At 58.5% G+C, this 23850-nt stretch overlaps 1 protein-coding gene across 4 annotated transcripts; it reads left to right on the top strand.

Moving 5' to 3' along the window:
• Positions 1–262: 262 nt before the first annotated feature.
• Positions 263–21791, top strand: NPDC1 (neural proliferation, differentiation and control 1). Of its 4 annotated transcripts, none has more exons than XM_053996739.1 (9): positions 264–407; positions 13271–13414; positions 18592–18699; positions 18816–18989; positions 19106–19172; positions 20095–20212; positions 20363–20442; positions 20543–20639; positions 21535–21791. In XM_053996739.1, the coding sequence occupies exons 1-9, from the start codon at positions 314–316 to the stop codon at positions 21610–21612; spliced, it is 960 nt and encodes a 319-aa protein (XP_053852714.1). In that variant the 5' UTR covers positions 264–313; the 3' UTR covers positions 21613–21791. The 4 variants fall into 4 exon arrangements, with proteins under 4 accessions (XP_053852712.1, XP_053852713.1, XP_053852714.1 ...); XM_053996740.1 differs by having other exon boundaries at positions 265–407; positions 20128–20212; XM_053996737.1 differs by having other exon boundaries at positions 263–407; positions 20128–20442.
• Positions 21792–23850: the final 2059 nt, after the last annotated feature.

Below are 23850 nucleotides of genomic sequence, written 5' to 3' on the forward strand. Positions count from 1 at the left end.
TCCTGTCACTCCAGGCCCCTGTCCAAAGTCCCCCTCCAGCTCTCTGGAGCCACCCTAGGCACTGGAACGGGCTCTGAGTGCAGCGCTCGGAGCATCCTCGGGTCGCTGGTGCCGGAGCGGTCCCGCCGCGGGGCCGCAGGGGGGCGGGGCTTTGGCGGAGGGGGTGTGGCCCAAACGCAGTATGACCCCGCCCCTCCGCATGGCCCCGCCCATCCGCCTGGTCCCGCCCCCGGCCCCGCCCCGCCGTCCGCAGCCGCCGCGGCCCCGCGCCCGCCAGTGTCCGTGTCCGTGTCCGTGGACGTGGACGTGGACGATGGTGGCGGCCCGGGGCGCTGCCGCCCGTCGCGGAGCACTGCTGCTGCTGTTCACCGCCCTCGGGTCCTTCCGTCTGCGTCTCGCCCGTGCCGGTGAGTACATCTTCGTTCCCCCCACTCCCGTGTCCGTGTCCTCTCCCTTTCCCCGCGGATGCTCGTGTCCTCTCCCACGACGAACCCTGGTGCGGTTGCCCCACCTCTTCTCCCTCATTATCCCCATCCCCACCAGGGATCAGCATCCGTGGGCGTTCGTGTTCTTGGGTGGAGCAAGATAGGAGGTGCCCTAGCCACAAAGCCCCACGGGGGTTTCTCACACCCCGCAGCGCTCCCCGTCGCTCTCCTGCCCGCTGCTGCAGGCAGGGGCCTGGCAGCGGGTGGCAGCGCCGCAGGGCTGGTCCCCAGCAGCTGTTTGAGGGGGCTGGAGGGACCTACAGATGTGGATTCTGGAGTGGGGAAGGAGCACACAGTCATGAGAGCGGCCCTCATGAAGCACCTTTATTGGTAGGAAAAAATTAAAACGACATCAAAAAACACCGAAACAAAGAAAAAAAATAAGGGTGCTGCAGTGACCGAGCCATCCTGGGGAGCCGCCGGGGGCTGCGCTGGAGGGAGCCCTGTTTGCCCACCTGCCTCATTGCCCCGGGAGCGGCCGCAGCATCGCCCCGCTACACCAGTGACGGTGACATTTCTGATCTCCACCGTGGCAGAAGGAATGGGTGGCCTTCGCGCCCTCCCGTGCAGCACCGCCCTAAGCTGCCCTGCTGTCTGCTGAAGGGTTGTTTCGGGGCGTTCAGGTTTGAATTGTTTGAGTTTCGGGGTCTGGGTTAGGACATTTCTCCTCCTGGGGTGTCTGGCACTGGACATGCTCCGTGTCCCCTTGCTCTGTGCTCACTGCTGGGGTGCGCGGGGCTGTTATGGGCACAAACAACGGCCCAAAAACCCCAGGCAGCCCCAGGCCCCGTTGCTGCCTGCGGGGAAGGCTGTGGCTGCCCGCCCCGGGGAGGTGCCTTGTCCCTAGCTAGGTACGGCCTGTCTCGGGCAGGTGCTTTCCGCCTCGCTGGCGCAGGAGCCGGGAAGGGCCTCCTGGCTCCCAGCATTGTTTGCGGATCTGATATTGTTTCCCTGCTTTGGCTCCCGGTAGGGCAGACGCCGGGCAGGCGGACGCCGGGCAGGCAGCGTGCTGTCAACCGGGGCCCGGGTGGCCTCGCCATGCTTCCGCGTGCTCTGAGAGACGGCGGGAAGCTGCAATAATTTTTAAATCTCCCAGTGAATCAAAACGTCTGTGTGTTTCTACATTGGAGGGTTGGAGGCAGAGGTGGGGATGCTCCTGCACTCCCCCTCTTCCCACAAGCCAAGGCTGGGGTGGCCCTTCCAGAGGTACTGCTGACACAGGCTGAGATGGGAGGAAGGAGATCCGGGCGGCTCGGATGAGCCACTGGTGATCCAGCATAATCTCTGCTCCTCCTGAATTTAGGGGTTAGTGTGGGGTCATCTGGCCTGGCAGTGCTGGTTGGGCCACATCCCTGGAGGGGCTGCTGGGGTGGCTGTGCCCAGGTGCTGTCAGGGGATGGTGACAGTTTCCCCTTCCCTTCCCCTCCCTTCCCAGCCCTAGGAGGATGCTGGAGGTGAGGTGAGCATAAGGAGTCTGGCAGCACATCAGCAGCCTGTTCCAGTGCTGGGATATTGCATGCTCTTGGCACATGTGGTGTTGGATTTTCAGCTCAACCTCTTTCCCCTGAGAGAAGCTGGGGACAGTGTCTTTGCACTGTTTCCAACAGCAGCATCCCATTGCCAGGAGTTTGAGGTTGTATGGCATGTGGCAGTGGGGAGCTCCAGGTAGGTTTCTCCTGGGGATGGCTGAAGAAATATCCCTGGGATGCTGGGCAGGTAAAGAGTCTCTGTCCCAACCCCACCACCTTTCTCTGTGTGCAGTGGGGCACAGGAAGCATTGGCTGTTTCTTCTCACTTTATAATTGCCTTTCCTGGGCAGATGGGGCCAAGCTTGGCTTTCTCTGGGGGTGGCTGTGAGGCGGAGGTGGCAAGCCCAGGAGCAGCTCCTATTCTGTGGTGAAACTGGCTCCTGGCAATGAGGGAGCCAGGGACAAGGTACTACACCACCATACCCATATCCTCCTGCCTCTGCAGCTCCATCAAAGCTTCTTCAGATGGGGGTTGGCATCTCCTTCTCCTCCTCCTCCTCACTTTCCTTGGCTGGTGCTGAAACCCAGAGCCCGTGCAGCAGATGCCATCTCCTGGGATGCAGCTGCACGTGGCTCAGTAACATCCTCATCTTGCTGTGAGCCTGATCCAAGCTGGAGGAAGGGCAGCAGTGCTTTGGAGGTGCTGCAGGTGGTTTAGGTTTGCTTGCTGCTCCTCAGCTGGGCTTTTTTCTCCCACGTGTCTCTATGCATCACACCAGGCTTTGGGCAGAGGCCCTGCCTTGCTTCATTTCCCGGAGCATGAGTGACAGCCATATTTCTCCCCGCTTCTTGAGTAACTAGGTTGCCAAATTTCATCTATTATTATCATTGTTATTATTTTAAACAAACAAAAAAAAAAGTTTTCCAAATGAGATGACAGGCTAGAACCCCATTTTTTAACAATCCTGAATCCTGCTGCCACAGACATCTGGAGAAGATGCTCAGCAAAATCTGAGTTTTGTTTCCACTCCAAGTGACCCATTTGGCCACGTTTGACCTGCTGGCTCTGCACTGCTGCTCCTCCTCATGCTGCTCTGCAGGGACGTGGGTGGGAGCACAGATGCTGGTGTTGATACTGGCTGCCCCTGCTCTGCAGTGATGCAGGTGCTGCTCAAACTTCCCAGCTGGGTATGGCTAGGCAGGAGCCATCCCGTGGGAAGTTCCCAGGCTCAGCCTGTGGTAGGATTGTCCATCTCTTAGCTTTTCCTCCTTGCCTGCTTGTCCATCGCTGCACTGGGAACAGGGTTGGGACACAGTGGGTGCAGTAGCCCCAGGGACCCCCATGCTGACCCCTGAAGCTGCGGCAGCTCCAAGCCACTGTTGGGAGCAAGACATCGGGACTGGTGCTGCACCCGTGGTGCTTGCAGGGGCCTGGCTGCCCTGCCGAGTGAAGGGAGTGATCTCAGCCCCACAACATCCTATGAGTCAATCTGCAGGTAGCAGCCCCAGTTTTTTCTTGACGCACAGGAAAGGTTGTCTGGGTCTCTCCTGGGAGTGGTGGCAGTGGTGGGCAGTAGTCCCACTCAGCCACCACATCCCTTCAAGCCTCTTGTGGTGGGTGTCGTCTGCCACACTGGTGCAGACCAAGTGTTTCTCCACGCAGCAACTGGGGTGCTGCCCATGTGGTTTTATTCTTGGAGATAATGTCTCTACCTTGTTATCTGGGGTTACTTGTGCTCAGCTGGTTCCCACTGTGGGAAAGGAGCCCTTGTGGGCATGAGGTGTGGAGGACCTGGGATGTGGGGCACAGGCATCCCATGGGGCTCCAAGGAGCTGGCACCCATGCCAGGGACATGGGCGGGGCTCCGTCTGCAGACCTGAGGAGGGGGAATGGGTGGAAAGATGTCTGATAATTCCAATTGCAGAATCAGCATCAAGGAAGAGTTTATGGAAGAGATGGGGTGAAAGTCCCTCATCCCTTTTGCTGTACCTTTGTGGGGACTCACAAATCCATATGTACCCTAGCAATACCCTGGGGGTGCCGGTGTGTGGAGAGCTGGAGCTCAGGGTGGGGAGCCCTGGATTCTGGAGCCAGGGGCCTGCTTGCACTGTGCAGGGTCAGGTCCTTTGGATCTGCGATTTCCTGGCAGTGCTGGAGATTGGTCCCTCATCCCAGGGATCCCTTAGTCCCCAGGGAGCCCAAGTCTTCCCACAGCTCAGGGGAAGGTGCATTGACATTTGCCTGAAATGTCTCTTCTGGGCCATGGGGGTATTAAGGGACGTAATCGGCTTAGCCCTGCCGGGTGCTTCCGGGGGGGGCACGGCATCACGGGGTGACAGTATGGTCAGGGCACTGGGGACACAGAGGTTGGTGATGGATGCTGGAGACTAGAGGAGTGATGTGGGATATCAGGGTGACAGTGTGGCAGGGGGAACTTAAGGGGTCATGGGATGGACAGTGTGCTGAGGACAGGAGAGGTGTGGCGATGCTGGAGACAGGAGGGGTGATAGCGTAGTGGAGGCTCCAGGAATGAAAAAGTTAATAGGGGCTGCTGCAGACAAGAGCAATGGGCATGCTGTGGACAGGATGGGTGATTTGGTGCCCAGGGACAAGAGGGCTGATGGGATGGCCTTTCCCCATGTGCAAGGTGCTGGGTCCCTGGGCACAGAGTTCAGAAGGTGCCATCAGTCCCATCCCTGCATTAAATCCATAAACACTGTGCCCTGGTGCTTGGTCCCCACCAAGAGCTCTGGGTCTGGTCCCTGAGGGGGGTAGTGGCTCCCCTGGGCTGGCTGGCCCCAAAACACTTGGGCTTGGCCCCAATGCCGCTGCCAGCGCTGAGGTATCTCCCTCCTGTGCTTGGGCATAACCCAGCGCTGCTGCCACTCCAAATGGCAGCTGCAGGCCTGTAATTAGCCACTTTGTGAGCTAACGAGAATTGCAACAGGAAGAAACTGGCCGTTAAGTGCCTGGAGTGAGGTTTGAATTGGAGGAAGGAAACGCAGCCAGAGCGGGTCCTGGTCCCTGCCTTATCCTGCCCTGGAGCACGTGGGCTGCAACCGCCCAGGTTAACCCATGCACACTCTGGCACATGCTGGGGCACTTCCTGCACAGATAGAGGATGGCAAAGCTTTTGAGAGGTATTCGCTGTTTGAGTGGGAACCCATCGCACTAGGTGGGTGACATGAGAGGTGACATGTCAGCTGAGTGCTGTCAGGGACCCTGACTCATTGTGATACAGGGGTTCCCTGGGCTCCTGGCCCCTCTTCCATTCCTATAGAACGGAGACTGTGGTGGAGGTGGAGACAGGAGGTGTGGAAGGTACAGGTCTCCAGTGCACCCACAGCACCCATGGCTGCTCTCTTGTGGGCGAAGAGCTGCTCTGCCTCGGCGGCTTCATCATCTCACACCTGTCAGAGAGAGTGAGAGGGCCCTAAATTGGAAGAGAGGGCAGCCTGGTGAGCTGCTGTAACATGACCCGTCCTGCAGCCATCATTCCTGGCTTCCTGGCTAGGAAGGAGAGGGTTTTCCTGAGCTGACCTTTCCTATGCAGCAAATACCCCAAAATGTCTGGGTCCAGCTCTTTTAGCACCATCTGCATCCCTTTATCAAGAGCCCTCGGATGCTGCATGCACCAGCACCCCTAGGATGCAGCTGTGCATCCCATGGACACCCAGGTTCTGTGTTGATGTGGCCTCTTAGTTTCTGGGCTCTGCCCCATGGGACACAATGGCCCTGCAGGTCTTTATCACTGGTGGTCGCTGAATCAGTGCGGGTGTACCTGCAGGTGCAACCCCAGCGGGGTGGGTGCTGCAGCCCCTGCGTTTCTGCCTGCCTCTGCTCTTGCATGTCCACCAGCATGGAGGGTGCCCACCTGGAGTCCCCTTGCCTGCCCTTGTTCCAAAGGCTGTTCTTCTAATGGCTATTCCAACAGCTATAAAGGTTGGCTCCTATTGCTCCAGCACCCATGGGTGAGGAGCTGTGTCCCCAGGCATCTATTTCAGGGTAATGGGCTGATGGGAGCTTAGACAAAGGGAGCTGGACAGACAGACAGAATCCTCACCTTGAACAATGCCACCTCTGAGCTGCTGGAGTCATCAGCAAAATTTTGCTGGTGCCTCTTTCCCAACGGCTTCGGGATGTCTCTGGTGGTGGTGTGGGATGACTTTGGCTTTGCTAAAGAGCATCTTGGCCCTGGCGGGTGCAGTGGTGCTGCTGCTCCAGGTGGATATTTCCAGCCCAGTAGTGAGAGTGCGTGGGAGCCTGTGGCTGCTTTCAGATGACCGAGCTGTGGTGGTCCCTGGCCTGGCAGCTCCTTGGGTGCTGAGCTGTGGGATGAGCTGCGCTCTCCCACCTCCCTGCCATCACACAGAGAGAGCTAACCCAGGGCTGTGGCTCTGCTGCAGCTCACCGGGCAAGTGTGTACCCATGGGGTGCTCTCCTGCAGATGGGTCAGTGCCCAGGAATGCCCTTAGGAGAGAGCTGGACCCCACCCCCTTCCTTCCAGACTGCTCAGTGCTTCAGGTGGGTCTGTGGTGCCGGGGCTGCCCATCCCCTGTGATGCTGGCCCAGCAAAGGACCAAGACAGTGCTGTGCTGCTCATTGGAGAGTTCTGGAGCACCTCAGGGGTGCGAGGAGAGGCCCCTTGATGGTGCTTGCTGTGCACCATAGCCCTGACTACCAGCTGCTTCACTTGTGATGTGGTGCAAAACCTGCCCAATAAGAAGGGAATTAAAGAACCCAACCCCAGACCCAGCCGGCTCAGTGCATGTGCAAAGTTCATTGGTATTTACTTGAGAAAAACCTGATAAACAAGACTTGAAGTGGGTGGTTCGGGCTGCAAAAGAGCAGCCAGATGCATTGGGATGAGGTGGTATTGGTGGCAGCCTGGGGTCCTCGGCATGGGTGGGTGTGCATGCAACGAAGGAAAGCCAGTGGCAGATTTGGGTGGGTAGGCCTGGGGGAATGGCATATGGCACCTGGTTTGCCTTTTGCCTTTTTTTATTCTTTCTTCTCTTCCTGAATATCTGAAGGCATTTGTGGCTGGAGATCCCCTGGCACAGGGGCACAGGAGGGGATGCAGTGTGCACATCCTGGGTGTGGCAGCCTCTGCGGGGCTGGGGCTGTCAGCATCCAGGATTGTTGAGGCTGGGATACCAGGGGGGTCTTGCTGGCTTGATGCCTTCCTCACCGGCCACAGGCTAGGAGAGCCATGTTCTCTACTATCTCCTGGCTCTGCCCAGTCTCTGCTGGGGTCTGGATTTGTGGTTTGCTGGAGCTGTTTCCAACCATCCTGGTGCTATCTCCTGTTCCTACAACCCTGCCAATCCAGCTGTTTCGTTTGCACAGCAGGCAGGCTGCCAGGGCAAGGAACGGGGATTTTTTTGGTCCATTTAAGGGCTTTGAGTAGTGATGACACAAAATTCCATTCCCTCAGCCTACTGGAGATTGCCTGCTTCTGCCCCAGCCTGGAATCACAGGAGCAACTTGGGATTTTGGGGTGCTCCTCTAGAGCAGGGACAGTCTCTGGGGAACACTGATGGTTGGGAGGCAATGTGTTTGGGGATGCCGAGGGCTTGGCATCTTCCCAACTCTGCAGGAACCTGACTCAGCTCCCTTTCCCCCTGGGCATTGAACGTGGAGCAGGACAAGGCTCTGGAAGCCCATCATGATGGCCTCAGAGCTGCAGCATGGGTGCCCACCACACTGTCTGTGCTGCCTGTAGCCCAGGGCTCTGGGCTAGTGGCCCCAAAGCAGCAGCAGCTGGGTAAGGATGGGGGTGGGAGATGGGAGTGGGGGGAGTGGTGAGGATGAGGCCTTTTTACATAGTTCCTGGGTGGGGCTGTGTCTGGTGGGACTGTCCCATCAGTGGGACTGTCCCCTCGGTGGGAGCAGGGTGCAGTAAGAGGCGTTTGCTGTGCGGGCATAGGGACTGCTCCCAGGGGTTCCCTACAGCTGTTCCCTGTCCCCAGCCTGTGGCACACGTTTCTTGCTGGCACTGTTTCTTGGCCATGACAGAAACTGTGCTGGAGATCATCCCTGCCAGCTGGGCCAGACCTCATCACCCACCAGCCGAAGCTGGGAGCCAGGACACGAGCCCTGGTGGCCTCAGGGATGGGAGTTCCTGGCATGTTGCATCTGCCTGACCAAATCTGCTGAAGCACAAAGAAGCACTTCCAGCTGCTCCCTCACTGGTGGACTAGCACACACTGGTGCTGCTGCAGGACATGGGGCCAGACTGGTGGCCATGGCTGTGCCCATGATCTGTTCCCAGCAGTGACGTGATGTGACCAGCATCCCCCCACTCCTGGTTTGCTGGGTCAGTGCTGCAGAGAGCCCTGCTCCACTGTCTCTGGTGGGAGGGGGCTTGGCTGCTGCATTTTCAGGGACAGGAGCACAGCAGTGATGTGAGCAGCTGCTGGCAGTGGCACAGGGACTGCCCGAGCAGTGGTGCCAGCTGTGTCCAGGAGTGAGCATTGCTCCGGGGGTTCACCCCCAGTCCCCATCCATCTGCTTCCTAGTGCAAGAGACAGCAGGGCAGGGGGATGCAGCTGGGTCAGGAAGCCCACCAAGCCACAGCCACCAGCAAGGTGTCCATCTGCAGTCACTCTACGTGTCACTTGTGGCTGGTGTGTGTCACCTCTGCTTGGTGTGTGTCACCCGTGGCTGGTGTGTACAGCGTCCAGCCTGGCATTGTTACTGCAGCTGCTGGCAGTCACTACCACTGACTCACTTCAGAAGCCACATCCCTGGGCATGGGGCAGTGGAGGTGAGGTGCTGGGGTGCCTCAGCAACCCCTGCTCCTGCATGCTGCTGGACAGCAGCACTGCCCCTGCCCAGGGAGACTCTGGACAGGGATAAGTGAGCCCTCGAGGGCTGAGGTCTGGTGGGGGCATCATACCAGCCTGCCCTGGGCCTGCTCCAGAGTGCTCCTTCAGAGCCAGGAGCACTTTACAGAGTTGGGAGGGAGCCACGGCCAGTGCCAGCTGGCAGTGGAAGTACTGCCAGGCAGGCTGTAGGCAGGGCCCTCAGCAGTTCCCACATTATCTGGCTGGAGGAGGAGGATGAGGAAGAAGAGGAGAAGGAATGATCTTGGAGTGGAGCTGGCAGAGACCACGCCATTGCAGGCTCTGCGGGGGCTGCTGCCGCTGCTGGGGCTCTGTCATGGCCTTGCTGTGGTCTTCCCTCAGCCTCTGCCAGTATGCAAGGGCCCGACATGGGAGTGAGACCTGCACCCTGTTCACCAGACACCCCGATATCCCCCCTCCGTTGCCCATGTCCCACCCGGGGCCATGTCCTGCTGCCATAGAGGGGCCAGACCCGGTGGTCCTGGGCAGGCTGCTTTGTGCCCATGTGGCCATGCAGCCAATGCCCAGTGGGCTCAGCCCATGCCCAGTGGCCTCTGCCAGCTCCCACTGTTGGCACTGGGGCTGGCAGCTGGGAGGGAGGCTGGGTGTTGGCGTTGCCAGAACCTTAAACATTCGCACCAGTGCTCGGCGCTAGTTAATGATCCTCTTATGTTCACTTTTATCTATCTGCAGCAGTGACGCAGCGGGGGCAGTCCCTGCTTCCCTGGCCACACAAATGTCCTCCTCGGGTTTATTTTTGTTTCTTTTTCACCTGTATGTTTTGGCATGAGTATGGAAGAGCTGCTCCATCCAGTCTGTGACTGCCAATAGCTCTATGCCCTGCCTGGGCACCCCCTGTCACAAGCACTCTGCTGGTCCCGAGTGCCACCCTGGGTGCCCAGCACAGCTCTCCTCAGGCTGAGTCCTTGGGGATGGAGCTGTGTGCTCAGCTTTCTCCCATGGATAACACATCCAGAGGCCTTGCTGCTCGCATGACCATGTTTCCTCCTGGGCATAGGTTTGTTCCTGCTTACATATCTGCAGCTCATGCCCACCTGCTGTCTGTCTGTGCCAACTGCTGTGTCCCATGCACCCACTGGCCTTGGGCTGGGGTCCTGCCTGCAGGGAGTCACTCGGCTCCTCCAGCACTGGCAGCTCAGCCCGGGCTTGAGCTCGGTTTAAGGGGTCATCACAGTTGTGCTGTTCTAGGCTCCCTGCCCACCTGCACAGGAGTTGAGCACCATGGCAGGCCAATGACAGCAATTGGAGCATCCCCCTCCTCCAAACACCCCTGGCACATCTGGACAGCAGCATCCTGGCTGTGCCGTGTCTGGTGCTGGCTGCACATTCCATATCATTCATGGCTTGCTCCTCTTGGTCTGTACTGTCCTGCTGGCAGGGCCATGCAGGGTTAGGGTCCTCGCAGGACCCCACCTGGACCCCAGTTTGGGTCCCTCTGCCCATCCCACTTGTGGCCAGGCCATGCTGGGCTGCACTGGTGCCAAGCAGGGACCATGGTTGGGGTGGCGGGATCACAAACTCCCCAGATTCAACAGCAGCCCTGCAGGTGCAGAGGCAAGACTGAGAGCTGCAGCAGGCATGCTGGCACTGGTAACAGGTGGGTGGCATGGTGGTGACATGGCCACAGCTGGGTGGAATTGGGACCAACATGCTGTGCCAGCCCCAGTACCCTGCCTCGGGGTGAGTGTTCAGGAGGGGGGACCCATGGCCAAAGTGTTGGGGAACCCACCGCCTGCCTGCTCAAGCACTGGACAGGTGACACCAGCCCCCAGGAATCTGTGAGTGTGCAAGGGTGGGGCAGCATTGGGGCAGTGCAGTTTGACAGCCCCACAGGGTGGCAGCGGTCAGGGCTGGAGGTGGCCATGTGGCACCTGGGTGGTGGCACACAGAGTGCCCGGTCCCCATCACCTAGCTGGTGCCCACTCCCAGCAGCAAAGGACTCTCACTGCTGGGCTTTGAGGTGGGCTCAGGGAGTGGCAAAGCCCCTGTGGGCCCCCTCAATCCACAGGGTGCCCACGCAGCGATGCCAGCTCCCCAGTCACTGGCTGGTGACACATGGGGAGTTCTGAATTGCAGCCAGTGACAGCTGGGCAAGCACAGCTCGTTCCTCAAACAGAGATAACAGCCTTCACTGGGATCCAGCCTGGGCATTATGTACCCAGTTGCTCTGGCTCAGGGCTCTGCCCCCATCACTCCTCACAAAGTGGCTCTGCTGGGTGACCCACAACAGGGTGACTTCCTCCACTGGTGATCAGCTTTTGGCAGCACCTGTTTTGGGAGGAAGTGTTTCCATAGGCCTGTGGCACAGACAGGGGCCCCTAGAGGTGTATTCCCCACTGCCCCATGGGGCTGCGACATGTCCCCATCCTGAGGCTGCACAGTGCCGCATCCTCCTCCTGCCCTGTTTTTAAACAGAGCGGCCTTGATAGTAATGCTGGGGAGGTGAAGCCAGGAGCCAAGTCCAATTTCTGTGCTTAGACATCTCATTATTTGCCCATTAAGCACTAATTGCACCTCAGCCACATGGCCAAGCCCCACACCATCCCCAGGGAGCAAACAGTTCCACAAAAAACCCGGCTCCCATGGGCACAGCAGGCACTTTCCCCCACCCTGAGCGCACTCCCTCCAGGCAGCTGTGCCTGGTATGGGGGTTAGCCAGCATTAAAATCACAGTTGGTGCACCCTTGCCAGTGCCAGCCGAAGTGGGGAAGGTGATGACTTCCTCATGGAGTGCAGTGGGGAGTTGCCTGGGCACAGGCTGGGGGTTCTTAGTAGCAGCTGCACTCTCCAGGGAGCAGTTTGATGGTGAAATATGGCCATGCAAAGGCAGGGGGTTGCATATCCCGCTTGTGTGGCTTTGGGGTGATATCTTTCCTGCGCCCTTGCTGGGGGAGCAGAACTGTCATGATTTGTGTTCTGCCAGTTCTGTCCTGTTTAGGACTCTCAACTGTGTACAGGGTGCTGGGCCCCTCGCGCCTGGTGTTCTGCAGGGCCGGGGGTGCTCAGGACAGCCCCCACAGCTGTGGCACCCCTCGCTGTGGAGTGCGCTGGGGCTGTCCCCGGTGTTGCCGTCCCCAGGCATGGGCGCAGGACGCGTAGGCGGCCGGTGCATTGCTGGTGCCGGTGTGGGTGGCGAGGGCTGGCAGGGGCTGCTTGGGGTGCGTGAGCCGGTGCTGGGAGCCTGCTCCTGCTGTGATTCATTGTCAGCCTGGCCCTGCTCCAGTGCAACCCCACAGTCCTGCTCCCTGCCCGCTGCTGCCTGTGGGAACACTGCGGGCAGCAGCAAGGTGAGGAGCAGAATAGGGCAGCTGTGTGCCGCACCCCCAGCCAGTGTGTGCAACCCCATCCAGCTGTGACCCCATCCAGCTCTTCCTCCCACACAGTTGTGCCCGGCCTGAGTGCTGGGTGCACTGAGGGGCACCTGGTTCCACACTGCCACCAGCCTGTGAGGGAAAGACACTCAAGCTGCCGCAGGACCAGCAGTGTCACCATCAAAGCCAGGACCCCAGTGTCCCCCCAACAGCTCCCTGCCACAGGTGGTACCTGAGTGCTGGCCCTTCGTGTCACAGTTCCTGTCTCCAGCTCTGCACATGGTTTGCCACCATCACCTGGCCCAGGACCAGCTTTGTGTAGGACACAGGGACCTTGTGTCCCCCAGGGAGGTCCACCTCCTGGGGTGAAGACCCAGCCATGATGGCACTGCCATGACACAGTGGGTTGGTGAGGCTGGAGCCTGGGGGACTCATGCCTGTACCCAGGGAGTGAAGACTCCCTGAGGCTGATATGGGCATGAGATGCCACATGAAACTGCGAACGAGGTTTGGAGTGCAGTTCAGTGCCAGGGAGGGCTGGCTCCCACTGCTTCCTGCAGGGAATGTTGAAGGGATGGAAGCCTAAGTGCTGGTACCAGCACTGTCACACCCCGCTGAGGCTTTGGGGGAGTTTGGGACTTCTGATTTGACAGTCACCACACCAGCATCGGTCTGTGCTGGCTGGATTTCATCTCCCCATGCAGTGCAGGCAGCGGCAGGAGATCCTGCAGGTGCTGCAGCACTCCCACATTGTGTCCCACAGTATGGTGGCACTCTGGGTCTGGGGACTCTTGAGGGGTATGGGCACTGCATGCTCATCACTGCAACTGCCTTGTGCGTGTCACGGAGTCACAGACTACTTCAAGTTAGAAGGGACCCAGGGACCCATGAAGATCATTTAATCCAACTCTACTGTAATTAAGCTCGTGGTTAATTCCAGCTGGTAATGGCTTTGTGGAGGCTAAGTGGGGCCTTGGGGCAGCTGTGGTGAAGCCCATTGATAGCTGAGAGCTGCAGCAGGAGCACCCATGGGCAGCCCAGGGCAGCTGGGTCCCACTCCAAAAAGCCATGACCAGACCTGGGGGTGTGTTTGACCCCTCTTCTCCTCCTGAGCTGTTTTTTCCTGCCCCCACAGCAGCGTTGTGTCCCCGGAGCCTGGACTGTGCCCTGCAGCGCCGGGAGTTCTGCCCGCCGGGGTCAGGTGCCTGTGGGCCCTGCCTGCCCCCCTTCCAGGAGGACGACCGTGGGCACTGTGTCCAGAAGCAGCTCTCACCCAGTGGTAGGTGCACCTACCCTCCACCCCTCTGCCTGCACACCTACTCTGCAGCTCTGGGAGGTTCTGTGCCTCAGGACAGCCCCCCACCCCAGCAGTACCCCATCCTCTTCCTTCTTTCCGTGGCAGCTGTATCTCTTTGGGGACAGCTGCTCTTCTCCCTCTCACCCCACTTGCCTCACCTGGTGGGGTGGTTTTGGGCTGGCAACCCCATCCTGCTCTATGTGCATCCTGCTCTGATGATTGGCCCTATCAGCACCATGGGAAGCCAAGGACAGGAGTAGGACAGGCAGCTTCTGGGGATCTCCAGGGTCTGCCTGGCTATGCCAGGATTCAGGCTTTGCAGGAGCAGGGGAGCCGCCTTCAGCACACAGAGCAGTGACTTACTCTGCCCATGGCCTCACCCATCCCCCAGCTCAGGGCTGAGCTGGTGCCAGTGTCTGGGATTTCAGTGCCTGATTCCCTTTGGTTTGAGACGTTGGCCTGTGGTTCAGGACTGCTCTTTCTGCCTTGGGTGATGCCCAGCATCCATCATGGGAGGGCTGCAGTCAGCTGTGACTGGCAGGACCACTCCCTGGCTGCACACGAGGGCACAGAGGGTCACACTGGGTGTTATTCCTGGCTCCATCCCCGAGGGATCTAAGGGGCTGTGGTAGCCCAGGTCAGCATGGTCACCCATCCCACTGCTACTGCAATATTTGAAGGGTGCTCCCAATGCGGCTTTGGCATCTGTGTCCCTGGTTCAGCTGCAAAGACAGTGCTGGGGGCCAGGCATAGGCATTTTTTAGCATGACAGTCAACTCTTCATGCAGCTTGGAAAGCCGTGGCAGAGCTACTTCTGTGCCCCCTTATCATGGGCTCATCTTGCAGGTGAGTTAAGATCATAATTATGGCTCCACGCAATTATTTACTGCTATAAAGTGGGGTGGCCTCTGTGGCTGGGGAAGAGGCCAGGACTGGCCATGCCCTCAGGCTGTTCCTGGTAGGTTCTGCTGGGAACTGCCTGGACGCAAGGTCCTCTGGAGCACCTCTGAGTCACCTCCTGGTGCAGAATGTATTGGTATCTCTCCCAGCCCACCCTTCTCCACCTGCTCTTCACTCCCACTGCCCCCAAAAGCCTCCTGCTAAGGGGTTCCCAACTCCTGGGGAGCTTCTAAAAACATGCAGAGTGGCTTGTCCTATGCCAGGCAGGATGCACAAGCACTGGTCATTGAACCAGGGAAGCAGCTCCCCCTGCATCTGAGCTCCATGCAGACATGGAAAGGTCCTCTGGGTTTTAAGGGTTTGCTTTGTGTTGTTGAGCATGTTCAGGGTCCTATTGGGGTGCAGTTGGAGATATCCTTTGCCCATGGCTCAGCCTAGGTGGGCACATGGAGGATATCAGAACCCAGCATGCCTTCAGTGCCATTCCTCCTGGCAGGAGAATTACCCTGTAAATCAGAGGGGAGACCCCCAAAGCAAGACCCTTAGGCTGACACGGGAGGGATGGCTGGGAGGATAAGAGGGGATGGCACAGGAATAGGGTCTAGACTTGGTGTTTGACAGCAGTCAGTGCCCCTGCCACGGGCTCTTCACCCACTGGCACTGAATAGCTTTAGCAGTTTATAGTTCATTTTTTAATGTGAAGTCTTGAGAGCAAATTCCCCTCTCGCAAGGGCTGCACATGCGCTGGTGTCTCCATAGCAACCCAGCTCCTTTCTGAAGGATGTGGCCACAGTTGCATCCTTACGCAGAAAGATGCAGGACCATGGTACCATCCTCTAAGGACCCACCATGGGAGGATGGTGACACCAAGGTCTCTCCCAGTCCCATCCTGTTGTCCCAAGCAATGCCACTAGCTTGTGGCAGCAAAAGTGTGGGGACTGTGTTAAATAAAAAAGGGGGATCCCCTCCCAAATCCCCCATTTTAACATTCTGAGGATGCCCAGCTTCTCTTGGCAGGGAAGCACCATTTATTTTTCCGTGGGGGCTTTCTTTCTCATCTTGCCTGTACCTTTGTCTGGTAGCAGCACTGGAGAGGACTGTGAGGATGAAGAGGGGCTGTGATAGCTGCATTTTGGGGGAGATGCAAGGCAAACAGGGGACCACTGTAGCCCAAGGATGCCTAAGCCTTTAAAGGGAATACACATGCAGCCCTTTTGCTATGTAGGCAGACCCTTTAAAGGGTTACACATCCTTGAGCCACTTGTGACTGCTGATGAAGCCAATCCTGAGATCCTGCCACTGTGCCATCCCCACAGTTCCTGGCAGGAGCCAGGGATCCTCTCCCAAAAGCAGCTTTTTGAGGTGAAAAGCACCATTTGGGGTCTCAGGAGGGCATGTGAGTGTTCCTGCCATTATGTGTAGGGCTCTTGGCATACCTGACACAGCATCAGCACAGAGGTGAGATGGGAGCATGAAATCTGAGTACACTGGGTACACTGCATCCCACAGCTGGCTGTCTGCACCTGGCTGCTGCTGTCTTGCGCAGGGCTCTGAGCCACTCAAAATCCCACACGCTCCATGGTGCTGTGTGTGTGTGCTGTGATGGGTTTGAGTGATGTGCTTTGAGATAGTGGGTCTCATCCCTGCCTCTGCTTGACCAGCATGGAGCTCCACTGGGCTGCAGGAAGCACTTTGGGAAAAGGGGGAAAAGGAGCCTCAGCTCACAGACATGGGTGTTCCTCCTTTCCTGCTTGCTGTGCTGCCAGCATCAAAAAGGACATCAGCCATCCTGGGGCAGGACTATAGAAATTAGTGGATTTATAAGAATTTTGTGCCCTCCTGTGGACACTGTCAGTTACAGGTTTCTTCAGCCCATGGCAGAAGCCTTATGTGTCTTTCCTTGGTCCCTGTTTCCCCAAACTGTCAGGGTAGGTGTGTGGCCCAGGGTTGAGCCCTGAGGAGATGGAAGCCCTGAGGAGAGGCCAGGGGCAGAGCAGAGGGAGGCTGTGTGCCTGCCTGGCCATGCCGTCCTGCTGCAGCACTGGTGGCAACTACCATGAGGGGGCACCCGCAGCCTGCTAAAGCCCTGCCTGCACCCCCGAGTGCCCCTGTGCATGTCCTGTGTGCCCTGTCCCGTCCGTGCCCTGTGTGCCCTGCCTGGACATCTCTGCTCCTGCTCCTGGGGCGGTCTGGCAAGAACTGGGGCTCACCCCGGCCCCCTATTCCCTGGAGTAGCTCAGGGCCAGCATCTCACACACCCACAGTGCCTGGCAGGATCCAGCCCGCAGTGCCCTCAAATGTGTGGTAGAAGCTGTGGAAGCTAAACCTCCCCTAGTGAGGGGAGGTTTAGCTGCCACACAGAATAGGAGGTGGGCAGCTTTTAGCCACTTGAAGAGAATTTGATGATAAAGCTGGTTAGTGCAGGTAAGTGGCACAACCCAGGTGCTGCAACAACGCCAGGACCCCAAACTGCTGCCTCAGTTTCCTGTGTGCCACTTCACACACTCCCACAGGGTGGGAAGCTGAGGGACCTGGCAGCTGCTCTGGCTGCTTTTTCAACTTTATTTTCCTCTTTCCAGCCACATCACATCCAACACCAGCACAGCCTGGTGGTGGCACACATGGGATGGACAGAGTTGTCCCCTGTGGAGACAGACCTTTTCCAGAGTGCAGAGGCGAGCTAGAGCCAAATGTCTCCATCCCAGGCATTAGGATGTCCCCTGGCACAGGGCTATCCGCATCCTGGGCACCAGGATGTCCCCCTAAGGCACAGGGCTGTCACACTGGGTCCCATGCCAACTCCCTTGCCCGTTGGGAGACCTTGGCCCCATGCTGGCACCTTGTCACCATGGCACTCACCTATTGGGCACAGCACAGGCACAGCCCCAGCCTGGCACCACTTCACCATGGTGCTGCTCTGGGATGCAAATAACAGGGTGCAAAGAGCCAGGGAAACACAGGGCTCTGGCCAAGGGGAGGCTGGGGGCAGTTTGGGGACACAAGGGCAATGGAGGATGTAGGGACAGTGACTCTTGGTGCTTTTGTTTAAAGCAAGTGTCCCCCTTTTAAATTCTTTTGCCTCATGTGGCTCTGAGTCATGGGGCAGCAAGGTGGTGGTTGTGCATGGCTACAGAGGGAATCAGGGTTTATTTCCAAACACTGGATGTGAGGACAGATTCCAGAGGAGATGTTAATTGTTATAACCTTGAATTATCTGAGAATCAAGCTGCCAGTACCACCTTGCCTTAGTGTGTCTGGATTTAGGCCCCAGGGCTTCTCTGAGGCGACAGTCTGAATGGGCAAAGGAAGCAGGAACAGGATGGGGATTGAGATGGGGACAGGGATGTCTACTGACTTTGAAGTTGAGTTTAATCCTGTTAAAAGCAGTGGTGAGTGTCAGAGCTGGACTCTGCTTGAAGAGCCTGAGAAGAGCGACTCCACTCTTGCTGCAATGCTGTCACCTCAGGCCAGAGTGGGAGTCCTGCCTGTGCCTGATGCTGCAAGAGCCCCCTGAGGGGCAGATGTCCCTGGTGGGCACCGTGCTGAGGCTTGGGCTTGGGCAGCCACCTGTGAGATGCTGCTGGGTTTGGCCCCTGGGGGTACATCCCTTGCTGCATGGGGCTCCCAAAGGAGCTGCATCCCACCAGGCACTGGGCAGGAACCAACCCCTCTACCGGAGCAAGGGCTCCCATGCTCTCCTGAACAGCCAAGCTGAGCCCTGCTCTGGGGTGGCTCCAGCCACCCTGGGCTATACAGGACTTGGGTGAATTTGGGGTGAAAACCAGTGTTTGGGGTGAAACCAGGTGTCCTCTGACTGTAACTCACTGTGCTGAAGCTAGCCCTCACCCCTGAGGAATCAGGGCAGCTGGGGAGTATCTGTCTTGGTCCAGCTCCCATCCCTCCTCACTCAGAGCTGCTGTGTGACTCCAGGGGCAGGGACACAGGGCAGGTCCTGCACACTCGGTGCTGGCACCCTGCCCTCTCTCACAGAGCCTGTGGGACCTGCTGCCTCTGGCACGAGGGCAGATGCTGCTGCTCCTGATCCTCCAGCATTTGTGGGGTGAAAATCCCACAAAAGCAGCAAGGACACGTATGGGTCCTAGCTTTCGGAGAGCTGCATCTGAGGGGCCTCAGACTGAACACCACCCATGTTTGCTGGAGCTGGGACAGGAGCCCCTTCCTGGTGATACTGGTCTGACCCTGGGGGTGGGCGCACACCTGCACCCCACAGTGCCTGTCTCACACCCGTTCTCCCATAGGACGGACCTCTGTTCCCAGCTTGGAGGCAGAAATTGATTTTCTCGCGGATGTGCTGGCCAGGCAGGAGGCTCCTCGCCATCACCTGCTACGGGATGGCAGACCCAGGAGTAAGTGCTCATCCCCATTCCCAGCAGTGCCAGATACCTGGCAGCCACACCCTGCACCACAGGCAAGTTTGCCCTCTGGAGGTGCCTGGGCATCACTGCTCTGTCTTCTCCCGCAGCCACCCTGGTGCCCAACGGCGGCAGACGGCGTGTGGCCAGTGGGCTGAGAGAGGAGAATCTGCAGCAGGGTCCCGCTGACACCATGGTAGCCACCACGCTCCCCACCACTGCCACGGTCCAGAAGTACCCGGTGGAGGCGTCCCCCATCCCTGAAAATGACAACATGGTGCTTGGTGAGACCGTGGGACTCAGAGGAAGGGATTTCACACCCTCACTAGGGAAGCATGGGCTGGTGTCACCATGCTGCCAGCTCACTTGCTGTCCCTTGCTGTCCTCTCCACCTGTGCAGGGCTGATTGTGGTGTGCACAGTGGCCGGGATCTCAGCGCTGATCGTGGCAGCCATCTGCTGGTGCAGGTGAGCTGGGGCTGCTGACAGTCCCTCAGTGACCCTATGCCCAGGGCAGTGTATTCCCATGCTTCCCAGGCATGAGGGGTTGGAAGAGAGGCAATAGTCCCACCAAGATACGGCATCAGCTGGCTGGGGCAGGGGGACAGTAGTGTGACACCTCCGTGCCAGATGCAGGCTCCTGGGAGCAGATGGCACCTGGTGTGGGCATCACTGTGGCGTTGGGTGCTGGCACTGCCAGCACGTTGGTGCCTTGTGCCCAGGCCCCGTGAGAGGGAGGTGGCTATGCCTGTCATTGTCACCATCACAGGGAACAGGGCTGACCCTCCAAGGGTCACTGGCTCCTGAATGGAGTCGTCTGCTCCTATGGCTCCTCACATCTTCTAGGATGAACTAGAAAAGTCATTGTGCCCACAGTGGGCACTGGTGAGGCACCTCAAATCCTTGGTTCAGTTTTGGGCCCCTCATGGCAGGAAAGACATTGAGGGGCAGGAGCATGTCCAGAGAAGGGAATGGAGCTGGCGAAGGGTCTGGAGCACAAGTCTCCAGCTGAGGAGTAGCTGAGTGAGCTGTGAGGGCTCACCTGGAGAAAGAGAGGCTCAGGGGGACAGTCGTTCTCTGCACAACTTCCTGACAGGAGGGGGCAGCCAGGGGAGGGTCAGGCTCTGTTCCCAGGGAACAAGGGACAGGATGAAAGGAAATGGCCTCAAGCTGTCTCAGGGGAGATTTAGGTTGGATATTAGGGAAGATTCATGTAAAGGTCAGGCATAAGGCGTTAGAAAGGGTTGCCCAGGGAGGTGGTGGAGTCACCATCCCTGAAAGTGTTCAAAAAACACGTGGATGTGGCACGTGGGGACGTGGTTTAATTGTGGGCTTTAGCAGTGCTGGGTTAATGGCTGGGCTTGATCTTAGAAAACTTTTCCAACCTTAGTGATACCCTGATTCCAATGCCCCTCCCTGGCAGGCTGCAGAAGGAGGTCAGGCTGGCACAGAAAGCAGACTACTCAGCCCAGCGAGTAGCCAGCCCCCTGCCCTATGACAAGATCTCGGTAAGGCACCCATATCCCTCCCTCGGGGGTGTTTGGCACTCGGGCTTCAGTGCTCGGCTGGAGGGATTCCCACATGGTGGAGACCCTCCACCAGCCAGGCTGGGGCCCTCCAAAGCCCAATCTTCACAGCTGTTCCTGCTCTCTCCACAGCCTGGGGACAAGACGCTGGCTCAGAGTGCCCAAATGTACCACTACCAGCACCAAAAGCAGCAGATGCTCTGCCTGGAGAAGTAAGCAGCCTGGTAGCAGACAGAGTATCCTGCCATTAACTGGGATGGTTCTAATCATCCCACTGGGCTTCACCTCCTCTCTACATCTTCTTCCCCTCAGGCATAAAGAGGAGCCCAAGCTGCCAGACTCAGCATCATCTGATGAGGAGAATGAGGATGGGGACTTCACCGTGTATGAGTGCCCCGGGCTGGCTCCGGTATGTGGGTGCAGGAAAGCCAGGGGTCCCTGTGCATGTGGGGGTGTCTAACATGTGCCTGGAACGTGCACTTCTGCCTGAGGAGCCTTTTCCACATGTTCTTCATCAAACTTTGAGGTGGTCCAACCTCTGCCCCTCTGCTCCCTCCATGTCCCTGGCCAGCTCCCACTGAAGCTCTCCAGTGGGCAGGAGTGCATGTCCTGGCACAAGGCTTTCCTCGGGAGCAGATAACTGGAGCAGCCCTTTGGCACACCTGACCCACCATCCCTGTGGCGACCCGCTCCCGGGCACCGGGGCTGGGGGGGCTCGTCCTTGTGTCTTGGCTAGCAGGGGACTTCGGGGAAGGGCAGCTCATAACAGCCCTGGGTACAAAGAGCACAAAGGGACTTAGAGGAGCCTTTTACATGGTAATAGCTGCGGAGCGCGGCCATCAGGGCCCAGATCGAGGGTCATCAGTGGGTCTTTACAGGCCCATTAAAGGGCACTTGATCGCAGGCAGGCAGTCTGGGCAGGGCACCCCATTCCTGCCAGCCGTGCTGAAGGGCCCGTCCTGGGGTCCCCAGTCTGAGAAGAAACTCTGTTTCTGCCAGCCAGGCTGGGACTGCTGTCCTGGGGTCCCCAGCCCAGCTGTGGGGTCCCGTCCCACCCAAGACCTTGGGTTTTACATATCACCCCAACTCATTCCCTCCTGCCAGGGAGGCAGCACCTTTCCAGGGTGATGGGAGTCCTGGTGTTTGTCATCCATTGCAGCCCACTCGGTCGCCCCCCTCCCCTCCCTCCTCCCTGCCGGGCTGGGGTTCAGACTCAAACCTCTTGGGATGGGGCAGCTGAATCCCAACTGCTTCCTGACCTCTCACCTTTTCTTTCCCCCATCCCTCTCCCGCCGCCACGGCAGACCGGAGAAATGGAAGTGAGAAACCCGCTGTTTGACGACTCCTCCTTACACCCCTCCAACCCCAAGTCGCACCAGTAACCACCCCATCTCCTGCGCCCGAGCTTGCTACAGACTGTGCCCGCGGCCGTGCCCAGCGGGGTGGCCGTGCCGGAGGAGCACCCGCAGCTGGGCCGAGGGACGCTGCCAGACTGTTCAACACCTGCCCAATAAACACCCACTAACAGCTATGGGGGGGGATCGCCCCCGTTTCCAGCGTCCTTGTCCTCTTTGCTGCTGTGATCTGATCGCATCCCTGCATTGCCGTTTGCTCACAGCTCTTGCGGGCACAGGGGGGCGGCTGCTTTGGCACAGAAATTGGTGGGGGAAGGGTGGGGGGCTGCGGCACTGTCCCTTTGTAGTTGGCTTTGAGGAGGGGGCTGCTGCCCTAGCTGAAGCTAGGCTGATGCATAGCAGCTGGGAAGGAGCCAGAGAGAGGGTCAGAGAGCAGGAGACAGCTGGGAGGGCTGGGCATGCTCGTGCCTGGCATCAGGGCTGCCAGCCTGCCCAGAGCCGCTCTGCCAGGGATGGAGCCTTTTCCTGGAGCAGGTGGCATCACTAAGGGCTTCAGTGCCCATTCTGCCTCCTCCACCCCAGCCTGGGCAGCTCCTGGCAGCAAGATAGTGGCTGTGGGAGCCAGTGGCAGAAGCAGGAGCAGGCACTGGCATCACTCCCCAGGGTACTCCTTCAGGTGCTGCCCTGTGCTCTGACCCCTTTAGGAGTGCTGGGCTTCAGGACAGTCCCAGTGCCACTGTGGCCTGGAGCCCACATCAGTCTGTGCTGGCAGAGGATGGGCTCTCTCTTACCACAGGCCTCAGTGGAGTAAAAGCTCAGAAAAAGTGTTCCAGGTTTTGTTTTTAACCTTATGTGGCTGTGGGGAAGGAAGGAACAGGACTGGAGGGAGCTGGGGTGGCTTGAGAGGGGTAGCCAAGGCATGGGGGGCTTTGCTGTGCTGCTTCAAACCCCACAGAGCCCATGCCCTGGCAGCATCCCTGTGGAGCCTGGCACTGTGCATTCTCCAAGTATCCCTCTGTGGCAGGTGACAGTCTCCACTGCTCCATCCCAGGCACCTTTCGGGCCTCAGACACTCCCTGCACCCCTCTGTTGCCCTCATCCAGCCTCACCAACATGTTCTTGCTTGGAGCTCAGTGCTGCTCCTCAAACCCTCCTGGGTGCATAGGCCATGAACCCCTCCAGTGGAAGGTCCAGAACAGGGTTTGGGTTACTTTGCACAGTGGCTTCATGTCTAGACCCTGTTGTGGACTGTGACAGCCATAGGTCACCGGTTGGGCTCACTGGAGCCATTGCACACTCAGGCAGGCATGGGCAGGGCAGGCAGCAGTGGCAGGGATGTGCTGGTGAGTGGTGGTGGCGTGGGACCATCCCTGTCCCTGGCAGAGTAGCTGATGGAGACCATCACGGCACAGGTGCTGTCCCCATGTCCTGCGCTCCCCCTCCCCTGGGCTGCTGCCACTCTTCCCACACCTCTCGTTGTTGTTGTATGAATTGTAGTTCTTTTAAAAGGAGATTTTATTAAACGACCATGTTTGAGACCCATGCAAGTGTGTGGTGTGGAGCCCGAGGCTTGGAGGGCTCCTCTCGACAGCGGGGTGGGACAAGGGGACAAGGAGGGAGGATGCTGTGGGTCCCCAAACCTTCCCTTGGGAACAGTGAGCAGCCATCCTGCAGCTGGAGGAGTGTTCAAACCCTTCCCAAGGGTTTTCCCAGGCACAAAAAGAACCGGGGATCATTTTCTTGTCTCTCACTATTTGCCAAGTTTCTCCAGCAAAAGGTCGGATGGGAGCCCCTGCACCCAGCCCTGCAGCAAGCACCCACCCCTCCTCCGCCCCTTGCCCCCAGGGTCCTTAGCACCTCGGGGATGACAGATAAGGGCTATCGAGTCCCTGCATTGTGTGTTGCCCAGTTCCTTTGATCACGCCAGCCCCCCCCATCAGGCTGATACCATCTCTCCAGGTTTCAGCAGCCGGAGGTGGGTGCTGACTCACCGCCAAAGCACCCACCCAGGATGCTTCTCTCATGGGAGTCTCCAGCTACACCCCTGGGCAATGCACACCCCATATAACCCGAGATGCCCCCTGGGCTCAGTCCTGGGAAAACCCAGCCTCTGGAACCCACTCCTCTCTGCCGAGGTCCCCAATTTTATCCTTCCTTTGCTCCCACAACCCAGTAATCTCTCTTGGAGCACATCCAGGCACGTTGGGAAGCTCTAGCTTATAGTAAAACTTGACTGTTCTGCCTGGGAAGACCCCCTCGCTCCAG

This window comes from Vidua macroura, chromosome 21 (genome assembly GCF_024509145.1).
Source record: "Vidua macroura isolate BioBank_ID:100142 chromosome 21, ASM2450914v1, whole genome shotgun sequence".
Taxonomy (NCBI): Eukaryota; Metazoa; Chordata; class Aves; order Passeriformes; family Viduidae; genus Vidua; species Vidua macroura.